This window comes from Leucoraja erinacea, chromosome 10 (assembly GCF_028641065.1).
Source record: "Leucoraja erinacea ecotype New England chromosome 10, Leri_hhj_1, whole genome shotgun sequence".
Lineage (NCBI taxonomy): Eukaryota > Metazoa > Chordata > Chondrichthyes > Rajiformes > Rajidae > Leucoraja > Leucoraja erinaceus.
Genome location: NC_073386.1, coordinates 54,972,043 through 54,999,444, shown reverse-complemented (window position 1 = coordinate 54,999,444; position 27,402 = coordinate 54,972,043). Strand labels below are relative to the sequence as shown.

Here is a 27,402-nt window from a genome sequence, read left to right as displayed (position 1 = left end):
ACATTAGCATATATACAGACATAGTGTTTTTCCTGTGGGAGGAGTGTCCGGGGGGGGGGGGGGGGGGGGGGGATTGGCAGTCACCGAGGTACGTTGTTGAGTAGAGTGACAGCCGCCGGGAAAAAGAAGCTGTTCCTGGACCTGCTGGTCCGGCAACGGAGAGACCTGTAGCGCCTCCCGGATGGTAGGAGGGTAAACAGTCCATGGTTGGGGTGAGAGCAGTCCTTGGCGATGCTGAGCGCCCTCCGCAGACAGCGCTTGCTTTGGACAGACTCAATGGAGGGGAGTGAGGAACCGGTGATGCGTTGGGCAATTTTCACCACCCTCTGCAAGGCCTTCCGGTCGGAGACAGAGCAGTTGCCATACCATACTGTGATACAGTTGGTAAGCGTGCTCTCGATGGTGCAGCGGTAGAAGTTCACCAGGATCTGAGGAGACAGATGGACCTTCTTCAGTCTCCTCACGAAGAAGAGACGCCGGTGAGCCTTCTTGATCAGAGTTGAGGTTTTGTGGGTCCAAGAGAGGTCATCGGAGATGTTAACACCCAGGAACCTGAAGCTAGAAACACGTTCCACCTCTGATCATGCCAGTAACTCACTCACTCACCACTGCCGCGGCGCTCCAGGCGCGGAGCCACCGCATTGTGGCTGGGGAGGGAAGCAGCTTGGGTGGCTGTGAGCGGCCTCTGGACCACACATTGGAACTGGACGCCACCTCAGCGCCTTCTGCCCACCCGCTCAACTCTGGCAGTGCTCTCCGTCTGAACATCTCTCACCTGCCGCTCGCCGGCTTCACTCATGTCAGCCGCTTCCTGCAAATCCTTAAATTGTGACATCCGAGTAACCTCAATTGGTCCCTCGATCGCGCTGTTGGAATTTAAGGATTTGCGGGAAGCGGCTGACATGAGTGAGGCTGGCGAGCGGCAGGAGAGAGGTTTTCAGATGGAGAGCACTGCCAGAGGTAAGCGGGGGCTGACAGAAGGAGCTGAGGTGGCTCGCAGCCACCCGAGCTACATCTCCCCCCCGGCCACAATGTGGTGGCTCCGCACGCGGAGCGTCGAGGCAAGTGAGTTGCTGGCATGATCCCCGACCCCCTCCTTCTCAACACTCCTGCCCTCCCCGTAACTTTAATCCCAGGCCAGACTCCCAGACGCTGTGAAACTCTTTCCCCCCCCCCCAGAGGCGCTGTCCTTTCCCATCAGCTGCCAGCAATGAGGGATAGACTTGGCTATCCCTCAGTGCAATAACATCGCTCTTGATGTTGCTGGACTGAGGGATAGCCAAGTCTATCTTTCTTGGCTAACAACCTTCCAACTTCGGCTTCCAAGACACATGTAAATTTTCATACCTTATTTTTGGGTAAAAAATAGTGTTCATTGCTGGGAAATACGGTATTTAAAAACATATAGCACCAAGAAATTTACTTACCAATCATTTGTACACAAACTCCATTCTTCTCTCTTTGTTTCTCTAGACACTCTTAAGATAATGGCAATCCATGTTTGAAAAACCCACCAAGAAACTTGCGCTCACATGCGCAGTATGATGCTGTGAAAGCGCAGTACTGCAAAAGCAGAATTTCAGCTGCATTCTGTCCCCTGGAAATTGACGGCTTGAAGCATCGCTAACGGCACGTGGGCTGCACAGACCTTCGCGTGTTACATGTACTGCGGATGAAAGGCACGGAGAATTATGCCTACCTAAGAGATCGATCTCGTAGATAGGCATTATTCTCCCATACCTTTACTATTTATATTTAATAATTACCATTTTATTATTTTAGTCAGGGAAGGCAGTGCCTACCTTGCCTTCCCTGACGGTACGTGCCTGGTCAGTATGCTCTCCACTATACATCTGTAGAAGTTCGATAGAGTGTTTGTTGTTATGGCACCATTCGATCAGATTGTCAATTTCACTTCTGTACCTTTTATTCATTTGACAATGGTGGTATCATCGGCGGAGATAATGATTGCATTGGAGCTGTATCATTATGTATGAGGTCGTACATTTCAATAGGAGGAATCTAAAGACAGACTCACTGGAGAGAAGTCGGAAATCGATAATGTGCAGAGGGAACTAGGTGTACTTGTGTATGAATTACAAAAAGTTAATACACAGGTGTAGAAATATTGGTCATATTGTAACGGTTTAGAAATTACGAAGCAGTGCAACAATTCTTTTGGGTGTTGATGAGGCAACAGCATGAGTGCTGTCGTGGGCCCTTCTTAAGAAAGGATGTACTAGTGATGGAGTGAATCCGGAAGAGATTCACTAAGCTTGGATGATGCATCATAACATGCTGTAGAAGTTGGATCTATATTCTTTGGAGTTTAGAAGAATGAACAAATACCGAAGGGGAGATGACGATATTTCCATTAGCAGAAGAGTCCCAAACAAATGCATGTTCTTGTAGAGTTGCTGCCTGACGGCTGAGATACACCAGCTGTTTATGTCCTTTAAGCGGATGTACTTACAAGATTAGGGAACACTCATTTAAAACTGAAGTATGTAGGAATTTTATCACGCAGCAGCAGGGGGGTGAACCTCTGGCATTATCTACTTCAGAGGATTGTGGAGACACTTGAAGATATTTAAAGGACAGACCAATAACATTTTGAAAGATCAAGGAATTGAACACCATGTGGAAATGGCACAGAAGAAGCGCTTGGAACAGAAAATATTTCAGTTTATTCCAGTAGATAAACTGACACATGATCATATTGAATAGTGGGGCAGGCTTGAGGGCCCAAGTGACTGCCTCCTATTTTTTATGTATTCTTGTGAATCTTTTGCATGTGGGGGGTGAAATGCAATAGATGTGATTTAGGATAATGTGCTTCTTCTTCTTCTGTCGTATGTCTTTTAGACCTGCAGCTCCGTTGAGGCGAGTCAGGCCAATGTGTCTTCTTCCAGGTCATCAGACCTCGTTTATCATTCGGTGGCCGGTGTTTGGGGCAACTGGTGACTATGTGCTCTACTGTCTGTGTTGGGTCCCCACACTCGCAGGAGGCGTTGTCCAAGAGGCCTTGCCTCTTCATCGCTACTCCATAGCGTCCGACGCCTATCCTCAAGCGGTTGAGGGTTGTCCACTGCTTTCGGGGCAGCTCCTGGCCAGGGACGTTCATGGGGTCATTGATGTAATGGTGTAGCCTAGATGGTTCCGCTGACTTCCACTGGTCTCTCCATCTCGTCTTGACCTAGGCGGCCTTAGAAGCATCAGCCGGTGTTGTGCAGAGCAGCTCTTGGGCTTGTGTGGCAAAGGGGTGCTGTGACTTGAGGCGCACTCGTCGTGGTGTCTCTGTGACGGTCTGATGGAGGAGGTAGGATTCACTGGTTTGTGCCGTTCGAGAGAGGGCCAGCGTGGCTGCTTCTTGTCTGATGTGGGCTGGGACAATGCCAGCGAGGACAGGCAGTTGGTTTACTGGGGTGGCTCGTAGGCATCCGGAGAAAGTCTGCAGGGCGCTGTTGAGGGCAGCATCCGGCTTCTTGGCGTGAGGGCTAGGGCATCAGCACTTGGCGGTTGAGACCACCAGGGCCACTGTGGACATGCGCAGGGTCTATGCCGTGGCTCCCCACGTGGTGCCGGCTAGGCGGCGTATCAGTGCGGCACGGGCGCTTGCCTTTGCCTTGGCACCTTCCAGGTGTTGTTTGAATGACAACGTTCTGTCGAGCTTCACACCGAGGGACGTGGGGATGGGCTGGGACCGTAACCGGGCGTTATCCACCTTAGGATAATGTGCTTAAGCTTACAGTAAGTCTCACAGGAAAAATAGATGTGAAACACACTTGTGGTAACATTAGGGAATGTGCTGAAAGAGGAAGTAATGGATACTGATGGGGTGAGAGCATGGTAATGAGTGGGCAGGAACTGCAGATGCTGGTTTACACCCAAAATAGACGCATAATGTTGCGGGTCAGGCAGCATCTCTGGAGAGAAGGAATGGGTGACGTTTTAGGTCAAGACCCTTCTTCAGACTGAGGAAGGGTCTGAAGAAGGTTCATTGGTCTGAAGAATGGTCTCAGCCCGAAAATGCCACCCATTCCTTATCTTCAGAGATGCTGCCTGTCCCGCTGAGTTACAACAGCATTTTGTGTCTATCTTCGGCATGGTAATGACATTGGTCAAAGGACATGCAAACACTGGAGGTACTGAATCTGCTTTTGAGAAATACCATGTAATTCAGTCCGAGTAAGAGCAGCATATTAGTTCAAACTACCAAAAATAAATCCCACTTCTTGGTGGCTTTATCCCGCAAACCTCCATGATGCTTCACCTCTTGACTGCAAAGTTAATAATTGATGGAAAAATAATTGCTATGTATAAAAAGCACACGCTGATGTTCAGCTGGGATCTGTGGTGAAGAAATTATTGTAAACTATATGGCATTATAGGGTTTTACGGGAAGAGGAGTCAGTCAAGCATAAATGGTCAATTCAAAAGACAGATTATTCAGTCACTCCAGCTCTTTCTTCCTGTGATTGCCCCCTTGGACTCTAAGAAAAGACCTTGTTATTGCTGAAATATTTACTAATTGCCTAAGATTGGGTGAATAGAAACATAGAAAAAAAAATAGGTGCAGGAGTAGGCCATTCGGCCCTTAGAGCCAGCACCGCCATTCATTATGATCATGGCTGATCATCTAAAATCAGTACCCCGTTCCTGCTTTTCCCCAGATCCCTTGATTCCTTTAGCTCTAAGAGCTAAATCTAACTCTCTTGAAAACGTCCAGTGAATTGGCCTCCACTGCCTACTGTGGCAGAGAATTCCACAGATTCTCAACTCTCTGGGTGAAGACATTTTTCCTCATCTCAGTCCTAAATGGCCTACCCCTTATTCTTAAACTTTGACCCCTGGTTCTGGACTCCCCCAACATTGGGAACATTTTACCTGCATCTTTTAATCCTTTAAGAATTTTATATGTTTCTATAAAAAATCCCCTTTCATCCTAAATTCCAGTGAATACAAGTCCAGTCGACCCATTCTTTCATCGTATGTCAGTCCTGCCATCCTGGGAATTAACCTGGTGAACCTATGCTACACTCCCTCAATAGGACCAATGTCCTTTCTCAAATTAGGAGACCAAAATTGCACACTCCAGGTGCGGTCTCACCAGGGCCCTGTACAACTGCAGTAGGACCTCCTTGCTCCTAAACTCAAATCCTCGTGCAATGAAGGCCAACATGCCATTAGCTTTCTTCACTGCCTGCTGCACCTGCATGCTTATAGCCCTGTCCCACGGTGCGAGTTCATTCCAAGAGCTCTCCCGAGTTTGCCCTTATTCGAACTCGGAGATTTACAGTAATGGCCACACGTCGGTACTCGGGGCTCTCGTGGACATTTTTCAACGTGTTGAAAAATCTTCACAGGTCTTCCCATGCTTACCTGCCGTTAGCAAGTCTACCCGAATACCTGCCGTTATCGTTACGAGCCGCTAAGATACATCCCCGAGCTCCGACGTACCCGCTACATTCATTCTCCGTGCTTACAACGAGTTTGATTTTTTTTAAAACTTGGGAGAGCTCTTGGAATGAACCCACACCGTGGGACAGGGCTATGACTTTCAGTGATTGATGTACAAGCACTCCCATTCAGGGAAAAAACTGTCCCTGAATCTGGAGGTATGCATTTTCAAACTTCTGTACCTCTTGCCTGAAAGCAGAGGGGAGAAGAGGGAGTGACCAGGTCCTTGATTATGCTGGTGACCTTGCCGAAGCAGCATGAGGTGCAGTAGGAAGGCAGTGTGAGGTGTAAATGGAGAATAAATAGTGTACAAAGAAAGGACTACTTCTGGAGGGGAAATGTTAAGATACCGACAACGTTTAATAGAAAACGTGGAGGAAGCATTTTGAAATCTGTGGTACTGGTATGACTTGCTGTTCAGACAAAAAGTGGCACCGTTGATTCCAGTAAATAAACCTACCATGTGCCCAAGTGTGTATCGTTATTTATTTCAGTCATATGCTTTCATATGTTTCCCCAAAATTGGCGATTACCCAGTAACTAGTAGCACTGTATATTTTCCACGTACAGTATATGTGTTTGGTTTGTAGAGCAAATTATGTTTCTCTACTGTCAGTTGCACCGAATAAACTGCAAAGTTCTAACAATATTCTCCTGACATGTTCATTTGACAATGTTTTTTTTCTTCGTGTATTCATTGCAATTCCTTTGGATATTACTATTGAACCTGTAACCATCGCTCTGTCAAATTCCAACATCTTGTTATATAAATACAAAGAAACAAAAGAAACACAAAGAGAAACAAAATGTTTCTCTTTGTTGAGAAACAAAATGTTTCTCTTTGTTGAGAAACAAAAACTGACATAGGAATATAGAAAGAATAATATTGCCAATACCTAATGTTAATGCCTTGTAGACTGAGTCAGGAGAAATAGTAGAGAAATGCAGAGGCATTAACTAACGGCCTTTACCTGTCTTCATGCAAGAGGATGCAGAAGTCCTCCTAAAAGTGTAAGACTACTGGATTAGAGTGAATGAAGGTCATTAGTTAAAAGCACCACCAAGTTAATGGAACTGAATGGCAATAAAAGCAGGACTGGTGACCCATGTCCTGGGCTTTTAACACGGTCAGCTTTGGAGAAAATGGGTGAATTGGATATCTTCCAAAACCTCTTAAATCACTCAGAACCTTTTACCCAAGGTAGAAATGTCAACGACTATGGACTTGGCTTGGTGTGTGGGGCAACGTTTAAAGGACGTGTGTGTGGCAAGTCTTGCTACACAGAGAGTGGTGGGTGCCTGGAACGTGCTGCCAGGGGTGGTGGTGGAGACAGATACGATAGTGGCATTAAAGAGGCTTTTAGAAAGGCTGATGGATATGCAGGGAATGGAGGGATGTGGATCAGGTACAGGCAGAGGAGATTAGTTAAACTTGGCAGCATGTTCGGTGTGGACATAAAGGGCTGTCCCAGAACTGTTCTATATTCTAGAACACTTCCCACTAAATGGAAGATAACAAATTCAACTCACCGCCTACAAAAGGAGGGGGAGAGAAAACTGGGACGCACACACTGTTACTCCAACATCAGTAGTAGGGAAACAATTATCAATAAACAATATCAGTGCACTTGGTATGTACAAATACTTTTGGCCAGAGTCAACTTGAACTTGAGAAAGGCAGATCACATTTGACTGATATGTTGTATGGGCCGAAGGGCCTGTTCTTGTGCTCGATGAAAGAGAGGGGGAGGGGAGAGGGGAGGGGCTAAACGGTTAGAGATTCCGTTTTTCAGACGTGATGTTGAAATGGGATTCCGTCTGCTCTTCAGTACCATGGTCATATTTTGTTACTTGAAGAATAGGAAGAGGCTTCTCCCCCTGAGAAAAGTGTAAAACATTTTGGTCATTTATTTCATTACTGCAGTGGATATTGCTCTGGATAACTTATGGGCCTGTCCCACTTAGGCGACTCTTTAGGGGACTGCAGGAGACTATGCAGTCGCCACATGTTCGCGGGTGGTTGCCGGGTAGTCGCCTTCATGGTCGTGAGGAAGTTCCCACATTCTCGGAACTAGTCGCGGCCTCATTATGGTCGCCGCAAATTTTTCAACATGTTACATAATTAGCGGCGACTAGACTGAAGCCGCCATGGAGAGTAGCGAGAATTCCCGTGCACTAGGTGGGTCGCCAGGAGGTCCTAGTGGGTTGCCAGGAGGTCGAAGATTCTCGTAGGTTCTTGTAGGTTGTAGCCGGTGCTGACCGGTGAATTTCATTGGCTCATTGGGGAAAAAAAATGTAAGCAGTAGTTTTCAGAACCAAGGATAACCAACCGGTAATGTTAATGTCCGCCGAGCTTCACAGCCGTGTGTCTCTGGCTCCTTAAAAGTTGTCTGGCTTCTTAAAAGTTGTCTCCACTCCTTCTCCCTCCTTCTCCCCCCTCCCCCCCCCCTCTTTTAAAGGACTTACCGAACACTGCGTTTTAGTCGTCTTAATTACAGCGCCAACCTTCCTGTTCATCGCGGTGTGTGTCTGTATCACCTTGGCTTTGCACCGTGTGAATTTCAGACAGCGCTCCACCCACTTGCCCTGTCCCCCGCCTGCGATGTGTTGTGTGGGTGTGTGTGTGTTCCACTCTGACAGTCGCCCTTCCAATTGCCGGTTTATCAGGAGACTGCCGGCAACTTGATAGTCGCAAGCAGTCGCCTGAAAAATCACCTAAGTGGGACAGGCTCGTTAGCTGTTCCATTTTGGAAAGTATGAAATATGTCACTATACCAATGTGTTTTATAGTCATTAAACAATTCTTAAGTTATGTCACTGTTGTCATGCAGGGAACAAAGTACAATGCCGTACACAAAAACTTTGTGCATCATTAAGATATGTGCAACGTACATCCTCACATCATCAGTTGCTGAAGCTTTTACCCATGCTTATGAGATTATTTGCTGACGTGCTTCCTGGTCCAGGATTGCCTTGATTTCAAAATTCTCATCCTTGTTATCAGATCGAACAAAGGCCTCACCGTCAGTCTTTTACACGTGTCTCAACGATTGGCAGCTGTGGCAATTTCCTGACCATCTGTAAAACTCTTTCTAAACTCTTAGCTCGTTCTCTTTTTCTCTCTTCATTTTAGATGATCTTCAAGCTTAAAATCCTTTTAATAACCAAGGTGTTGGTGATCTGTCTTAGGATGTCCGTGCATGATCTAGTGCCAAATGAAATTCCTACCATACTAAAGCTATTTCCAATTTGGTGCCAAACACATTTGTACTTGATAATATTCAGTTTCATTAAAGCCTAAACACATCTTGATACTTGAATAGCTCTAAATCTGATTTTAACACAATTCGTGTATTGGTGGACTGAATACAAATAAAGTTCAAGTTGACATTTATTGTCACTGTACCAATTGCTACAGCAAGATTTGGGTTGCCATACAGTCATACAAATAAAAAGAACACAAAACACGATAGAATTTAACATGAACATCCCCACACAGCGGAAGCAACGTTTCCCACCGTGAGGGAAGGCAATAAAAGTTCAGTCAATAAAAAACTCTTACGTAATTATTACAGGCTAATTAGTACAGGCTATTTGACCCATCGGGTCCATGCTGGTTCTCAGCAGAACTCCTTTTCTCTATTTCCCTCTACCCCTGCAACTTATTCTCTCTTATAATATCAATTTCCCTCTGATTCTTTTGCCATTTATCTACATTAAGGGATAATATGCAGTAGCTAATTAACAAGCCTGCATGTCTTCAGGATAGAGGAGGGAACCAGAGCACCCAGCAGGAGCTCACGGAGTCTTGGGGGCATGACAGACAGCACCTAAAGTCAGGATTGAACCCGAGTCCCTGGAGCTGTGAGGTAAAAGCGGTGACTGCTGTACCATCAAGCCGCACATCAGCTTGTATCCACGCTTTTTCGTTCACTGTTGCACAGGCGCAACTGATGCCAGTGCTCTTCCTGCTGGTTTGTGACTGCTTGTTTGTTGGTTGGATCATCAGTGCTGATCTTCCTCATCTCTATATTGATTTTTCCTGTTGTATTCAAACTTTTACACTTAACGTTTGATGTCAATGGCAGATTCTCCATACTTATATTATGTCTCTCTCCCTCCCCCATCCTGTTTCTCTGACCAGTCTGACTGTCCTCCTGATTGCATTTTATCATTAAATATACTATCTTCCCCTAGCTAACAATGATCTATTCTACATTTTCCTTGAATTTTGTCCCCTTTGATCTCTCGTTTTCACACCTTACCATCCCATATCTCTATGTCCCTCTCCCCAACGTTCAGTCTGAAGAAGGGTCTTGACCCGAAAAGTCACCCATTCCTTCTGTCCAGAGATGTTGCCTGTCCTGCTGAGTTACTCCAGCATTTCGAAAATTGATGTCCCATAGCCATATTTCTCAATAAAAAACATTGTTTTTTTAAATATGTGAAGTCTAAATTTCCTATGTAAATATTATATAGGACTTTTGTACCAATAGTACTATGACTTGGATGTGAGACATCAAGCTTTTAATCATGTCTGCCTCTTGGTATCTTGAACCATTTATAGAGTTGTATAAAGAAGCTGAGATCACTATTTTTCAGCTGTTTGATATGACCAATAGTGTAAAAGATCCAATGTACAATCCCAGTTCTGTGCGATTGGCAGATTCCTGTCAGTGTTACAGGAGGGGGAAAAACTTCAGCCAGACCTGAGGAGACGTAAAGAAAAACAGGCTTGTGTAATAAATGCAGTGTGCTCTAGTAACCTAGCCACTACAATAAGTCTGAGGAAGGGTATCAAACTGAAAAGTCACCCATTCCTTCTCCAGAGATGCTGCCTGTCCCACTGAGTAACTCCAGTATAGAAACATAGAAATTAGATACAGGAGTAGGCCATTCGGCCCTTCAAGCCTGCACCGCCATTCAATATGATCATGGCTGATCATCCAACTCAGTATCCCATCCCTGCCTTCTCTCCATACCCCCTGATCCCTTTAGCCACAAGGGCCACATCTAACTCCCTCTTAAATATAGCTAATGAACTGGCCTCAACTACCTTCTGTGGCAGAGAATTCCAGAGATTCACCGTCACTGTGTGAAAAATGTTTTTCTCATCTCGGTCCTAAAAGATTTTGTGTCTATCACTGAGTTACTGAGTTACCCGCTGAGTTACTCCAGCACTTTGTGTTTTTTGTTCAAGGTTGCAACAGACCCAACGCCAACACATGCAATCAGGTCCCATTAGACGTGTTATTTTTTTAGAAATGCACTTTGTAAAATTTGCAGATGTATAATACCGTGCATTAATTTTCCACATTTCACAATACAAACTGGATCATTCTATTTATTTACGTTACACCAACATGACAGCTTTTCTTTCCTTTATATACATTTCATTGGTAAGCACTTAGAGAGGTTTGACATGGACACCATGCCTTCAAAGTACAATGATGGTAGGATTATAACTTTGGCCCTTTAATTCATGCAGCAAACACCCAAGATCAGAACTCTGACACTTTGTAGCAGTGGCCCCGCTAAAAGCTGAGTTGATTAAACTCTCAGCCACCTACTTTTCTGGACAGGGACAAATGAGGAAAGACCATATATTCCATGTCAGGTTCGAACAGCGTGAAACTTAGCTAAAGACCTGGTGGGCTGTCGTACTATCCCAGTGTGATCATCCCCTTCTTATTTCTCAGCTCCGCCCACTAAACCTTACAGGATGATCCTGTAACCTTATCTTAGACTATTGCTATGACGTCCTCTTTAATTAGTAATTAAATTCCAGTTCCTTTCTTTCCTCCACCTTGATCCCATCTGTAGCACCTGTAGCCTGGAACATTAAGCTGCCAGTTAATGTTCATAGGTTATATAGGAGCGGAATTAATCCATTCGGCCCATCGAGTCTACTCCACCACTCAATCATGGCTGACCTATCATTCCCTCTCAACCCCATGAAGATGCCAATGGAGACCAAGATGCTTTCCATTCCCCACTTCACCTTCCCCCCCCATCCCCAACAATGTTCTCCACCGTTCATCATTCCTCCCTCTGGTTTTACATTTCATCCCCATCTTCCTTCCTTTTCAGATTCCACATCTGTACCCTCACATTCATTCTTGGTTCTTATCTCCACTCATTTCTCCACCACCAGCATCAAACCCCCCCTCACCTAAATTCACATCACTTACCAGTTCTTGCCCTGCCCCATTCCCTCACCACGCTCTGCCAGCTTTCACCCCTTACTCCATCACTCTTAGGAAAGGCCCCAACTGGAATTGTCATCTGTCCATTTCCCTCCACAGATGCTGCATGCCCTATTGGATTTGTCCTGCGTTTTTTTGCTTAAGCTGCCTGCCCTGTCCCTCTCTTAGCCATGTTTTGGTAATGACTAGAGCCAGGATTTTGCCAGTATTCGAGTGATCTGTGCAAGGCATTCATTGATGCTTGCCATAGCGGGAGTACAGAGAAGGTTCACCAGACTGATTCCTGGGATGGCAGGACTTTCATATGAAGAAAGACTGGATAGACTCGGCTTGTACTCGCTAGAATTTAGAGGATTGAGGGGGGATCTTATAGAAACTTACAAAATTCTTAAGGGGTTGGACAGGCCAGATGCAGGAAGATTGTTCCCAATGTTGGGGAAGTCCAGAACAAGGGGTCACAGTTTAAGAATAAGAGGGAAATCTTTTACGACCGAGATGAGAAAAACATTTTTCACACAGAGAGTAGTGAATCTCTGGAATTCTCTGCCACAGAAGGTAGTTGAGGCCAGTTCAGTGGCTATATTTAAGAGGGAGTTAGATGTGGCCCTTGTGGCTAAAGGGATCGGGGGTATGGAGAGAAGGCAGGTACGGGGATACTGAGTTGGATGATCAGCCATGACCATATTGAATGGTGGTGCAGGCTCGAAGGGCCGAATGGCCTGCACCTATTTTCTATGTTTCTATGTTCTAGCATCTGCAGTTCCTGTGCCTACTTGGGTAATAACTGCTGCCTGACCCACTGAATTCCTCCAGCAGTTTGCAGTCTCCTGCAGTTCCGTAATAAATGAGTTGTAGAATATCCTAATGGTGTTCAAAGAAAATATATGTGGGTAAAAGCAAAACATTGAATTGCGCTTCAGCAACTATCTTCAAATGGTATGGAAGCAAACTCTGCCATGCTAACAGATCTCAGGCTGTGAAAATGGAAAAAAAAAGCAAAAAAAGCAGAATTGATCATAATAATGTTTATTTTCAGGCAAGTAGTGAAAATGAAAAGGAGCAATTTTCTCACTTGCCTTTGGAAACTGGTATTTTAAGTGTTTGTTTTCTCATCAGCTTCGTTCAGCCAGCATTTACATGCAAGATGGTGTTGAGGAATTGAATTGCGAAAGCCATCCTTCATTGTCTAGGATGAAACAGAACATTTATAAATTCCCTTTGTATGCTCGTTATTTTTTCTACTTTCAGGACATACTGATTCATCTGAGGCAGAATTTTTACAGTAGCCAGTTCTCTGGGAGAGTTTTTATTGTGCTCTGTATTGTTTTCCCGAACACTCAATCGTGTCTGTTAGTTTCTGTCTGTCATGCTGTTTTTGGAGGCCACATTTTGTGGAAGAAAGTAGCGACAAAACTAGGCTCTGAGCCAATGTGAAAGCCTTTATGTTCTTGGTGAATGTTGTGAATCGCTTTGAAAAGCTTTGCATTCTTTTCGTTCCATTTTGAATTGGTCACAGTCACACTGACCTCTGGTGTCTATCAGTGAGCTGGATAGGCTTTTGTTCAATACTCCTGTGTGATAGTTTGAGCAGACAAAGCAACGTCTGAAATAAAGAGCAGTTTGTGGGACCAACATTTTCTGTGTGACTTGCAAATATCACTGCACATTATTATATTTCGGGACGTTTTTCAGCAGGAGATTTTCTTCAAGTTTCCCCCGTGATGGAAGTTATTTTTAATGTTTTATCAAAAATTATTTTTAAATAGTAAAGTTCAGTATGTTAACCAGTGCTCAAATATCCGTAGGGCAGCTCCCTTTGCTGTAACCTAATCCTTGAGTTTGGTAGCTTTGATAAGCACCTGATGGTAGTAGTAGATATGGTATAAGCATTTGATCTTAGCAGTAGATATTGCTCAATATTTGTTATTAAAAGTTGTTGACAGAAATTCACATAAATACTCATGTAATAAATTCACATAAATGTCATCGGGAGTCACTCAAAACGAGTATGACTGGCCTCTCCTCTCCTCTCCATAGGGTCGTCTACTTGTTGGTTTGCAGATGTCTGTAGAGGCCGATCCGCGATCCACACACCTTGGTGCAACGTGGGCAGGCGGAGACTGGTGGTGGTTGGTAGTCGTCGAGCCCCCTTCTCTCTCTCGTTACGGTCACTGTGACACGGCGTAGTTCCGTTTCATGACGTGCAGCTCCTTCCTGTACGGATTTCCTCCAGGAGCGCCGGTCCAGTGCAATGTGCTCCCAGTTGCTCGATGTGATGTGGAATTTCTTCAGACTGTTCTTGATGTTGTCCTTGAAGCGTTTCTTTGGCCCTTCGGGGGCTCGCCGACCTTCCTTCAGTTGAGAGTACAGGATTTGTTTAGGGAGACGTGTGTTGGACATGCGGATGTCATGGCCAGTCCATCGAAGTTGGTGCTGCATTATTGTGGTGGTGATGCTGGTCATGTTGGCTTCGTCCAAAATGCTGATGTTGGTGCGTTTGTCCTCCCAGCTGATCCTCAGAATCTTTCGTAAGGATCTTTGTTGGTATTGTTCCAGGGCTCTCAGGTGCCTGCTGTAGGTTGTCCATGACTCGGCTCCATACAACAGGGTTGAGAGGACAACGGCTCTGTAGACCAGCAGTTTTGTTTGAGCCTTTAAGTCTCGGTCTTCAAAGACTCTTTTCCTGAGTCTGGCATTGGCTCCACTGGCACAACTCAGGTGATGGTTGACCTAATGAGTCAATGTCAGATTTTGAGGAAAGAATGCTGCCACGGTAGGGGAAGTGGTCAACGTTTTCAAGAGTGGTTTTGTCCACTTTTATAGTGGGCTGGGTAGAGGGCTGGTTGGGTGGAGGTTGATGTAGGACCTGGGTCTTCTTGATATTTAAGGCTAGGCCCATGGCTCTGTATGCCTTGGCAAAGGCATTCAGGATGCCCTGGAGGTCTTCTACAGAGTGTGCTGCAATGGCTCAGTCGTCCGTGTACTGAAGCTCCATGATGGCGGAGTTACTGACTTTGCTCTTGGCCTCAACCTGTGAAGGTTGAAGAGCCCACTGTCAGTTCTGTAGAGGATTTAGATCCCCTGTGGCAGCTCTTCACCAATGAGGTGAAGTATGGCAGCAATGAAGATGACAAACAGGGTGGGTGCAATGATGCATCCATGTTTGACCCCCATTTCCACAGTGAAGGGCCCGGACTTTGTACCACATTTGCATCCCATAACAGCTAGGATGCAGTCACAAGATATTTTTCAGCGAGAAAGGGTTTGTTGAACCCTATTAATGGGGTATAATATATGCCAGAAATGTAGCATTTTCACAGCTGGAGTTTTCTATTGAAGAAAGCCACAATTCCTAATATAAAATAAATGGTTTCTAAGGAAGCTGTGTGGAACATAGCATCTGAAAACAATTTGTTTGGTAATGGGAAATGTTTTAGACAACGGTGGGAAAGAATCAGCTGAAAAGGATTGATTCGTGAGTTGGCAGCAAATATGCAGTGGCTTTTGGCTGTGTGTGTTCCACAATGCCTTTTATAAATTGACTGCATTAAGTGCGCATTCATTAATTGTCCCAACAAGTAAACTACTGTGTTGTCTGCAAAGGCATTCTGCTCTTCCATTCCAATTGTGTAACCAGACTTATATACTTCTCAATCATGCTCACCTAAATCACTGTATATTGGACAGGGAATTAATGAGGATTGGAACTTTGTTTGTGTTGGTCCCGTAGCGATTCTAGGATGAAACCTGGCTTAATACTCTTTAACATTGGGGTCACTATGCAAAAGTTAAAAGTCGATTCACAAGTGGGTGAAGATAGATGGTGAGCCAGAAATAGATTGGGAGAGATAGCAAGAGTGTGCTCTGAAGGTTGTGTTTTGATGATGGTCTTAAAAGTGAATTTTACGAAGGGAGTTACAATGAGTGATATTAAGGCAGAAAAATATTACTGGTAATACGGCTTGAATAAAGTAAATAAAGGTAAATAAACATATTTTCAATGTCAAAAGTTGGAGCAGCATGTATTTCAGGATGAGCTGCAGGGCACACCAAGAATGAGACCATGGACACAATTGAATAGAGATTGTAGATAATAATGAGAATTTTGAATTAAATCAGTTGGGCAGATTAGGGTTAGTTTAGGACAATCATGGTATGGGATTTTGTTTTATTGGTATAGTAGACACAAAATGCCAGAGTAACTCAGCAGGACAGGCAGCATCTATGGAGAGAAGGAATGGGTGACGTTCCGGGTCGAGACCCTTCTTCAGACTCATTGGTATGGTACTTTATTTGACACATGTACAAAGGTACAGTGAAATTCATTTTAGTATACAGATCAGTACAAGTATCACTTTGCATTAGCACTGAGATACATATTAGATAAGCACCTCAGTTACAGTACAAGTTTACAGCAGTAATACACTGAGGAAATATGCATAGTCCCCAGTTTGGTGACATTTTCAAGCAATTTCCAGTTGTTATAGGTGCAGGGATCCTGACCTGACCATGAAGCCCATTGCCCTGGCGGCATTGCAGGGTCGACCTGGCCAAGTACAGCCATGATGTCCTCCACTGCTGTAGGCCGCATCCGATCCACGAGCTTGGCCTCTGGTCCAGCTGAGTCCCATGCTGCTGCAGGGCCTCCAGCAGCCCACTCCACCGTCGGGGCAGTGCACTGCCTCTCGCAGCCGCTTGCCACACTAACTCAGCGTTTGGCTCAGATAGACTGTGATGGTTTAGAGTTTAGAAGAATGAGAGGAGATCGCGTGTGAAAACTTACAAAGCTCTCAGAGGGCTTGACAGGCTAGATACAGGGAGGATTAAAGAGCCTGGGACTGGGGACACAGGTTGGAAATAAGTGATAAGACATTAAGAACTGAGATGAGAAGTTTTTTCACCAAGCACCTGGTTAACATTTGGAATTTTCTTCCCTGGCCAGCTGTGGAAATTCAATCTTTCTGTTCATGCAAAACAGAGATTGGTTCTGGACATGAAGCGATATTGGAATAGTTCTAGAAAATGGCATTGTGGTACAAGATCAGTCACGATTTTGATGAATGATGGAGCAGGCTTGAAAAGCCAAATGGTCTGCTCCCCTCCAGTTTATTTTATTCTTATGTGAATGTTGCATTAATTTTCCGAGTTTAACAAAATAGGATGTCTGTCAATTCAGATGGTCTTCTTCATATACCAGATGATAAACTATTTTACAACATTGTGTACTACTAGTTTGACAAGCACATTCCAATTTATAGAATTTCTTGACCAAGCAATAATTTAACTTTGACCTGTTTGCCCAAGAGTAAATTTTAAAGAGACATGGCCGCATGTTGCTAGAAAATGAACACATGTTACATAGCATAATGCTACAGAATCTATAATGCAGTGTATGGTCCAAGTCTACAGATCACCAAAATAAAAGTCGAGACAGGAAAATCATTTCTTGTAGGGTCATGGGTTCAATGGCATTTTGTTGTCACATTTACCCAAGTACAGTGAATTTATTTTGGCAGAGAGTTCAGTAACAATCCTGCTCTACGTCATGTACAATCATACAAGTTTAGTTTAGATGACGATAGACATATTTCTGAAGCTATTTTTTAACGAGAAATAGGCATGAGGAAATCAGATCAATAATGCCATTTAAATATCCTTAAACTACCTGGCTAAACTTCTAGCTCCTGTAAACCTTAGCTGTTACAAGCCAATTTAGCTATTTATTACTTTTCTCATAATTTTCTTTCAGGCACATCACATGATGGTGGCTATTCCCACTCTTCAGTCCTGTATGCCCTAAAAGAATGTGGCATTCGTCACATTGATACTGCAAAAAGGTATGGCTGTGAATCATATCTAAATAAAGCCATCAGAGAGAGTGGTGTAAATCGTGAGAGTCTCTGGATTACTACAAAACTTTGGCCTGGGGATTATGGCTATGGAACAACAAAAGCAGCATGTCTGGAATCCTGCAGGAACCTCGGCGTGGATTATATTGGTAAGAAGAACGAGCATGATAAGTTTAAGAAACAAACTTAAATGGAAAGGTTTAAGTCATTGTTGCTTGGTTTTTTTGTGAAGTATGAATTGACATAAACTTGGATTTATATTTTGAGATCTACAATTGCTCTAAATTTTTCGTTGATAGTCATTTTGATGGTCCTGACTAATTATCCTGGGTGAGATGCATCCCATCGGAGTACTTTCTGCAGCGTATCTACAAAATAGCTTGAGAGAATCCTCGTGGACATGCTTAATCTTCTCAGTGCCCAATAAAGTAAATATGTTGATGAACTTTCTTGATCATTGGAGAGTACTGTGAGGACTAGAGAGACAACCTCTACGGCTTTGCTATCATCAACCTTTTTAGTTACCTCTTCAAAAAAACGACCTGGTTAAACTCCCGAAAATCATAGCTATATAAATATAGAAGGTAGACACAAAATGCTGGAGTAACTCAGCAGGACAGGCGGCATCTCTGGAGAGAAGGAATGGGTGACATTTCGGGTCGAGACCTTTTTTCAAACGAGTCTCGACCCGAAACGTCACCCATCCCTTCTCTCCAGAGATGCCGCCTGTCCTGCTGAGTTATTCCAGCAATTTGTGTCTACCTTCGATTTAAACCAACATCTGCAGTTCTTTCCTACACGCTATATCTATATACTTAAATAAATAAATATATATATATATATATATATATATATATAGAGAGAGAGAGAGAGAGAGAGAGAGAGAGAGATTATATATATTTAGATAGATAGGGTTTTTTGAATGGTTCAGGAGATCAGAAGCCAGATGCCGATCCAGGTGCAAGACCAAAGTCCATAAGTTTAAAGATGAACGTATTTAGTATTATGGTGTTCAAGGCTTAGCTATAGTCAATGAATAGTAGTCTGACATTGATCTTTCTGTGATCCAGGGCTGGATGTTGTACTGGATGTTGGATGTTGATACCACCAAGGGCGCCGTACGTGGCAGCTCCGTCGACAGTCTGTTTTTTTTTCATCTTTTTTTTATGTTTGTTAAAAGTTTGTTTTAATGTTCTCCAGTTTGTCTTATGTGGAGGGAGGGGGAGGGGATCGGGCGAAACCTTTTTCAAGTTCTTACCTTGCCGGAGATGTGATTCATTTTCGGATCGCATTCTCCGGGCGCTCTGCGGCCTTCCATCGATGGTGCTGGAGGCGTCCTTGGACTGTCATGAGCCCCGCCGCAGGGCGTGGGCAACATCGGAGCTGATCCCTAGCCTGGGATCGCTCCAACCATGGCCTCCGGACTTACCATCAAGAGCTCGCAGTCTTGGGAGAGGCCGAGTCGGGAGCTCCAACGATGCAGAGGGTTTGACCAGCCCCAACGCAAGGTTTGATCGTCCAGCGCGGGGGAGCTGACATCCCCCCGATGCAGGAGCTGATGGCCTCGACGCGGAGGGACCGAACGCCGCCGGCTACGGGAATCAAGATCGTCCCGTCAATGGTGGGCTCGAGGCCCCCGACCGCGAGAGAACAAATGGAAGAGACTTGAACTTTATTTCACCTTTCATCACAGTGAGGAATGTGTAGGAGTCACTGTGGTGGATGTTCATGTTAAAATGTGTTTTGGGTGTTCTGTTGCTTTTTATTTGTATGACTGACTTGGCAAATGAAATTCCTCGTATGTTGCAAAACATACTTGGCAAATAAAGTACTACAGGTGCACAACCTTTTATCCGAAATTCCGGAAACCGGAAAGCTCCGAAAACCGGACATTTTTTTCCAGGATGTTGTCTGCACACCAAAGCTCACGTTTGGCGCCAAACTTGAACCGAAACGACCCACGGTCAACCCAGGTCTGTACTACTGTAGCGGCTGCCTCCTCTCCGGAGACTGGGGAGACACTTAAACATTTGTAAATCATTGCTTAAATGTTAGTCAGTTAGTATGGAGGGCTTTTATGTGGTGAAGGGGGGGGGGGGGGAAGGGGGAAACTTTAATTCTTAGTCCCCTACCTGGTCGGAGAGGCACAGAGCGGGCAATGCCTTACCGGGTCGCCGTGCCGTAAGCTCCGGGCCATTACCAAACTTCATTATTGGCAATGTTAGAACTAATGGATGCCAGTCGTCGTGACATGTCACATTATTTTTCATGCGGAGTTGAATGATGGAGGCTTCCTTGTAGCAGATGGGAACAGAAGACCGTTGAAGTAAAAAGTTGAAGATGTTAGTGAGAACTGATTGGTGCATGATTTCAAAAACCATTCAGGGACTCCATCCTGGCGGGCCAATTTTCTTCTGCCACCGAGATGAGTGGGACAGAGCCAGCAGGAGATGAGGGAAAATGTCAGGGTGTCATTTTATTTGCCTGTTCAAAATGGGTTGAAAAGGCATTAGGCTTATCGGGAAGAGATAATAGCCAGATATCGCCCTGACAGGCTCATTGCCCATGATGGTATTCGAGCTGTGCAAGTTCTTTCATGGCTTGAATATCATCAATGTTTGAATACCTTTGCAATAAATGCCAGTTATTTTATTCAATTGATGTATAGTGAATTTTCTTGTTCTTATTTCTTCAATTATACTTGCCAACATGTTCTTCAGCTGCCTTTATTTAAAACAAAAATTCTTAAAAATCTGAAACAAATCACTTTGCGTAATAGTCCACAAATCAAAGAGAAACACTGATTAACAGTTTTCATGAGAATCTTCTGATGTTGTTCTGTCTTGTTATTTCAAATGTAGATTGATCTGTTTTGTACTGCCACTATTTTCATTTCCATTTTTCAGTACCTATTTAGCTTGGTGAGCTCTTTCTTGACGTGTATCATAGAGGAAGGAAGTAACTTTGTATTAGTTGTCCTTCGTTGGCATTTCCTCACAGTCAGAAATTACATATTTTTCAAATTTGCTGCTAGTTCTTAAAACACACTAATGGGACTATTACAAGTAGCTCATTTTTAATCTTTACACTCACCCTATTTTCCTTTACTACTTTTTAAAAGGAAGGATTTGATGCCAGGAAGAAGGTTGTAACTTACAACCTGTTATTTGTACAATTTGGCAAAGAACAGCTGAACAAACAATGTTGATGTAACTTGCTGGCAATTTTCATATAAAGGGCAAACTTTCAAAGCAGACCATTAGCATTGTTGAATATGTGCCTGCCTATTTCCGTCTTTGCAAACTGGAGTTACTATATGTAGGACATAGTATTCTTTTGGATTTGTTAGACTCTCATCTAACAATTGGGGGACCGCTGGCATTTAGTACTGATGAATTGTACTGATAAGGAGGCACTGAAAAAAGTATTGCACAATAAGCTCGATAAATTCTCTTATTTTCTATAAAGTGGTCTTTTATTTTAGCTTGAAAACACGTCATATTTTTTGGCATCAGTTTGCATGTATGTAGGAGGTAGGAGGGAAGTGACCTAACATGTGTAAGGATGAGATAAAGTGGGTTGCCCTCTGTACAAGCTGTATGCAAGGGTTTTTTTCCTTGCAGGTGCTGTTCTTGTTTATGATGAGGACATTCATTCACCAACTGAATGTGTGCATACTTTCAGTGCCAGTTTTGCAAACTGGGCCTTTATCGTTCAAGGTTTAATTAACCCATCATTTTGTACAAGTAGTGTTAGCAAAGTATAGGATGTTAGAATTTGCTAATGTGAGTAAAGTTAGTACCCCAGTCCTTACTAACCCAAATCAAAACCTTGGCATTCTATCTCTGAGAATAGTAACATATTTTATCCACCAACAATTCAGCCATGATAGACACAAAATGCTGGAGTAACCCAGCGGGGCAGGCAACATCTCGGGAGAGAAGGAATGGGTGACGTTTCGGGTCAAGACCCTTCTTCAGACTGGTCTCTCCAGAGATGCTATCTGTCCTACTGAGTTACTCCAGCATTCTGTGTCTATCTGTGGTGTAAACCGGCATCTGCAGTTCCTTCCTAAATAATTCATCCTTGATAAGGTACAATCTCCAGCAGCAGTTGTTAGTCATGATTTTGGAAGGAGCTGCCTTTTTACAGGAATCAAGTCAGAGCTAGAGTTTAGAACAGGGATTAGGCGATTGGATGACTAGCTCTAGATAGAAACAGGTCCAGAAATACTTTAGTAACATCTTTTAATGTTAAATTGTCGTTCTGGTCCCAGAATTTATAGTGATTTGTAGGAGTTATAAGCTACAAATTCTATTCAATTATACAACCTTTATCTGAGACACACTTCAGAATTTTATTGAACTCCTAACATCATAACATTGATGCCAAATCCTGCTTGTATTTGATTTGTTAATGCAAATACATATTGGGATATGTCTGGTTGCCATTTCTGCAGAGTATACTTGGGTAAAAGTAGGGCATTCCTCGCAGTAGATCAAACCCCTGTTCAGTTTAGGTCTGGGGACCCACTGTAAATACAATACATAATAGACAATAGGTGGAGGAGTAGGCCATTCGGCCCTTCTAGCCAGCACCGCCATTCAATGTGATCATGGCTGATCATCCACAATCAGTTCATCCACAATCAGTTCCTGCCTTCTCCCCATTTTTCCTGACTTTATAAGTGTCATTTAAGATAGAACCATTCCCGTAAACAATTTTCTCATCTCACTATAAAACCAGCTAATTCTGTCTCCCTTCCCTACCACCATACATCAAATTTGTCGCACTCCCAAACTTATTGCAACCCTGATAATTCCTCTTCAACCAACAGCCGGTCATGACACCACACCCAAAGGATCAACCCAAACCTGGTCATATTTATCTCCAACTAAAACTCAGGATTTTTTTCTCCACTTCCTATCACTTCATATAACCCCTTCTTCAGTGATGTTTCTTCGCAGCAACCAACATTCGCCATGGTCCACAACCCTGGAAAGAACGCAGAAAAGATTAAGCTACAAAGAGTGCAGAAAGGTTTTACCAGGATGTTGCCAGGATTCGAGGGACTGATTTGTAGGGAGACATTGTGTAGGTTGGGACCTTATTCGTTGAAATTTAGGAGACTGAGAGAAAATCTGATCCAGGTGTATGAAACCATGAGGGGCATAGATAGGATGAATGTGCACAGTATTTTCCCAGCGTTGCAGAATCAAGAACCAGAGGACATAAGTTTAAGATGAGAGGGGAATGATTTAACAGGGATCTTAGGGTGATATGTATGAGGATCGAGCTGATGAGGAAGTAGGATGAGGAACAGCTTCTTCAACAACACTATTACATTGCTGAACTCAGAGTCCCGCCGATAGATTTCTCCAGTCTCTCCGTCCACATTGTTTGCTTATTCTGTGTTTTTATTTCTATATTGCACTATTACTACGAACAGACGCTAAACTGCATTTTGTTGTACCCATACTTGTATCTGTGCAATGACAATAAAGTTGAATGGAATTGAATTGAATTAAGTTGAGAACGATGCCATAAAAACATTTGAAAGGCATTTGGACAGGTATGTGAAAAGATTTAGGGGAATATGGGTCAAACGCAGCCAAGTGGCACCAGCATTCATTCGGTGGGCATCTTGATCAGTGTGGACTAGTTGGGCCATAGGGCCTGTATCCATGCTTTTCCACCGATGTGGGCAACTTTCATTTGATTGATTGATTGAAAGATACACCATGGTAACAGGCCCTACAGCCCACCAAGTCCATACCGAGCATCGATCACTCGTTCACACTAGTTCTATGTTATTTCACTTCTCATCTACTCCTTACACACTAGGGGCAATTTAACCTACAAACCTTAGTTTAGCTTAGTTTACGTTATTGTCACGTGTACTGAGGAGCAGTGAAAACCTTTTGTTGCACGCTAACCTAACAGCAGAAAGTCAATACATGACTACAAACCGAGCTATCCACTGTTTACAGATACATGAAAAAGGGAATAACGTTTAGTGCTAGATAAAATCCAGTAAAGTCTGATTAAAGATAGTCCGAGGGTCTCCAATGAGGTAGATAGTAGCTCACTCTCTAGTTGTTGATAGAATGGTTCAGTTGCCTGATAACAACTGGGAAGACGCTCTCCCTGAATCTGGAGGTGTGTGTCTTTATACTCCTTGCCTGATGGGAGTGATGAGAAGAGGGTGACCGGGGTGAGACTTGACCCGGGGTGAGACTGGCCCCGAAGGGCCTGTTTCTACACTGTGTATCTAAACTAAACTAAACTAAACTTAACTAAACTTAACTAAACAGGTGATATTAAAGGGAGTGTTGGAAATAGATACCCAAGATATTTAATAAAGATTTGGTAACAGGACCCCCCCCCCCCCCCCCCCCATTGGTTTATAAGGTGCCAAGGTTTGGGGCTCTGCTGAGTTTATGAGGAATGTTATAAGCAGAACCTGGTGAGTTCATATGGAGCATGAAAATGGGCTCCCGATGTTTTATAACGAAGTGCAGGAAACAGGGGTACAATAATCCAAATGCTGAATCATTGGGATTTCTGAATAATCAGAGAAGTAAATTATGATTTATCCTTAAGGGAATATGTTTAAGGCAAGAGGAAAAAGAATTAATGGGAACGTATCTCCACCCCACAGGGTGGTGGAGAACAGAACAAGCTGCCAGAGGAAGTATCTGAGGCAGGTACCATAACAACATTAAAAGACCTTAGGAAAGGTACATGGATAGGAAAGGTTTAAGAAGACTCAAGAGTCTCATTAAAGTAAGTAATATCTTGTTTTTATAGTAAATCATTATATCACATAAAAATGCTATGTACATATTAAAGGTAGACAAAAATGCTGGAGAAACTCAGCGAGTGAGGCAGCATCTATGGAGCGAAGGAAATAGGCAACGTTTCGGGTCAAGACCCTTCTTCAAGGTAGATATTAACATATGTACATATTAACATATTAACATATGTACATATTAACATATTTTTACAAGAATTGAATGGGGGTACACGTGTTGTATGGCGCATCCGAACTAGTGCGTGAAAATATTGGCGCACGGAATGTAAAAGGTTGGCCACCCCTGGTTAAGAGGGATATGAGCCAAATGTAGGCAAATGGGACTCGCTTAGAAGTGGCATCTTGGTCAGCAGGGACAAGTTGCACTGAAGGGCCTGTTTCTCTGCTGTATGATTCTATGACTATGATTTGCAATTTCAACAGATTTATTAAAGTGGAATTTCACAAAAATAATTACATTTGGAAGATGTATTTGTTGAATCAAATTCTGATACAAATTGCACAGCTTCATACACCTATTCATAGTAATTGGAAACCATTGTGCTGCTTGCAACTAGTGTCATGTTGAGATCATTTGTTAATCATTAACAAAATTGAATGATAAATCTATTGATGAATTAATTAAAAGATAACTGAACCTTTTCTATCCCCCGCAAAAATTGGAATCATGGTTTGACATAGGGTCATAGAATCAGGCAACACGGAAACAGGCCCTTCGGCCTAACTTGCCTGTGCTGACCAAGATGCCCCAACTATACTAGTCCCACCTGCCCACGTTTGACACATTTCCTTCTAAACCTTTCCTATCAAGGTACCTTTCCTAAGGTCTTTTAAATATTGTTGTAGTACCTGCCTCAACTACCTCCTCTGGCAGCTTGTTCCAGTTACCCACCACCCTCTGTGTGAAAATGTTGCTCCTATGGTTCCCCTCTCATTTTAAACCTATGTCTTCTGGTTCCTGATTCCCCTACTCTGGGGAAAAGACTGTGCATCTATTTATTCTCCACATGATCTTTTACATCTCTAAAGAACACCCCTCATCTTCGAGTGCTCCAAGGAATAAAGTCCCAGCCTGGTTAATGCTGCTAAGTGTGAGGTACTACATCTTGGCAGGACAAATCAAAATAGGACGTACATGGTAAATGGTAGTGAGTTGAGGAATGCAGTTGAACAGAGGGATCTAGGAATAACTGTGCACAGTTCCCTGAAGGTGGAATCTCATGTAGATAGGGTGGTAAAGAAAGCTTTTGGTGTGCTGGCCTTTATAAATCAGAGCATTGAGTATAGAAGTTGGGATGTAATGTTAAAATTGTACATGGCATTGGTGAGGCCAATTCTGGAGTATGGTGTACAATTTTGGTCGCCTAATTATAGGAAGGATGCCAACAAAATAGAGAGAGTACAGAGGAGATTTACTAGAATGTTGCCTGGGTTTCAGCAATTAAGTTACAGAGAAAGGTTGAACAAGTTAGGTCTTTATTCTTTGGAGCGCAGAAGATTAAGGGGGGACTTGATAGAGGTCTTTAAAGTGATGAGAGGGATAGACAAATAAATTGGATAAATGGACGGGAAAGGAATGGATAGGTTAGATTGGACTAGAGGAGAATAAGTGTTCGGCATGGACGAGAAGGGCCCAGTTGGCCTGTTTCCGTGCTGTAATTGTTATATGGTTATATGGTCTCAGGCCCTCAAGTACTGGCAACATCCTTGTAAATCTTCTCTGCACTCTTTCTAGTGTAACAACATCTTCCCTGTAGCAGGGTGGCCAAACCTGAACACAATACTCCATCTGCGACCTCACCACCATCTTGTGCAGCTGTCATGTAACATTCCAACTCTATACTCAATACTCTGACTGATCAAGGCCAAAGTACCGAAAGTCTTCTTTACCACCCTATCTACCTGTGATGCCGTTTTCAGGGAACTAGGACCTGCGCTTTTAGATCCCTCCGCTCTACGACTTTCTCCAGTGCTCTGGCATTCACTGTGAAGGTTCTATCATGGATTGACTTCCCAAAATACACCACCTTGCACATATATGCATTAAACTCCATCAACCATTCCTGCATCCACTTACCCAGTTGAACAGGATCCTGCAGTGATTTTTTGATAACCATTTTTGTTGGTTACAATACCACCAACTTTAGTGCCATCTGTAAAATTACTAATCATGCCTTATACATTCTCATCTAAATTGTTCATATAAACCAGAAACAGCAATGGACCCAGTACCCCACCAGTCACAGGCCTCCAGTCTGCAAATCAACATTCCCCCATCATCTGCTGCTTCGTTCCATGAAGCCAATTTTCAAACCAGTTGGGTAGCTCTTCCCAAAATGCCTGCGATCTAACCTTCCGGAACAGTCTACCCAGCGGAACCTTGCTTAACTCCATATAGACAATATCTACAGCTTTGCCCTCGTTGACCTTTTTGGTTATTTCTTCAAAAAACTCAATCAGATCTCCCACATACAAAATCATGCTGACTATCCTAACTCAGTCTGCCTATCCACATGCATATATCTTCTATCTCTGAAGCCAATCTGGTAACGTGCATACTTAGGCTCACAAGTCTTCACTTTCCAGGCTCTTCCTTTCAGCCTTTCTTAAATAGAGGTACAACATTAGCCATTCTCCATTCCTCCGGCACCTCACCGAATGATAATTCATATATCTCATCCAGGGTGCTTGCTGTTTCTTCTCCAGCCTCCCACAGTATCTTTGGATATTTTTGATTAGGCTCAGGAGATTTTATCCACCTTCATACCCCTTAAGTTGTTCAGCATCTCCTCAGCTTCCTCTTCCGGAGGGATTTTACTTCATGCCGCTGAACAAACAAAATGAAAAATCTTATTTTTGTTCTATGACACCTTAGTACTGACATTGATATCAGATTATAATCTGAACCCACTGAGACAATTTGTTTGCTATCGTGCCTAAGTAGATGAAAGAATGGGTCGACTGCACTTGTTTTTGCCAGGATTTAGAAGGATGAGAGGGTATCTTGTAGAAACATATAAAGTTCTTAGAGGATTGGACAGGGTAGATGCAGGAAAAATGTTCCCAATGTTGG

The 27,402-nt window shown here is 43.5% G+C and overlaps 1 protein-coding gene across 2 annotated transcripts in view; it reads left to right on the top strand.

Annotated features, from left to right (window-relative positions):
• zgc:110366 (uncharacterized protein LOC550476 homolog) overlaps positions 1-27,402 on the top strand; it is a 108,805-nt gene that overhangs the window by 5,634 nt on the left and 75,769 nt on the right. For both annotated transcript variants that reach the window (XM_055642355.1, XM_055642356.1), the window contains exon 2: positions 17,416-17,664. In XM_055642355.1, the coding sequence (XP_055498330.1) occupies positions 17,416-17,664 (249 nt within the window). The remainder of the gene's footprint in view (positions 1-17,415; positions 17,665-27,402) is intronic.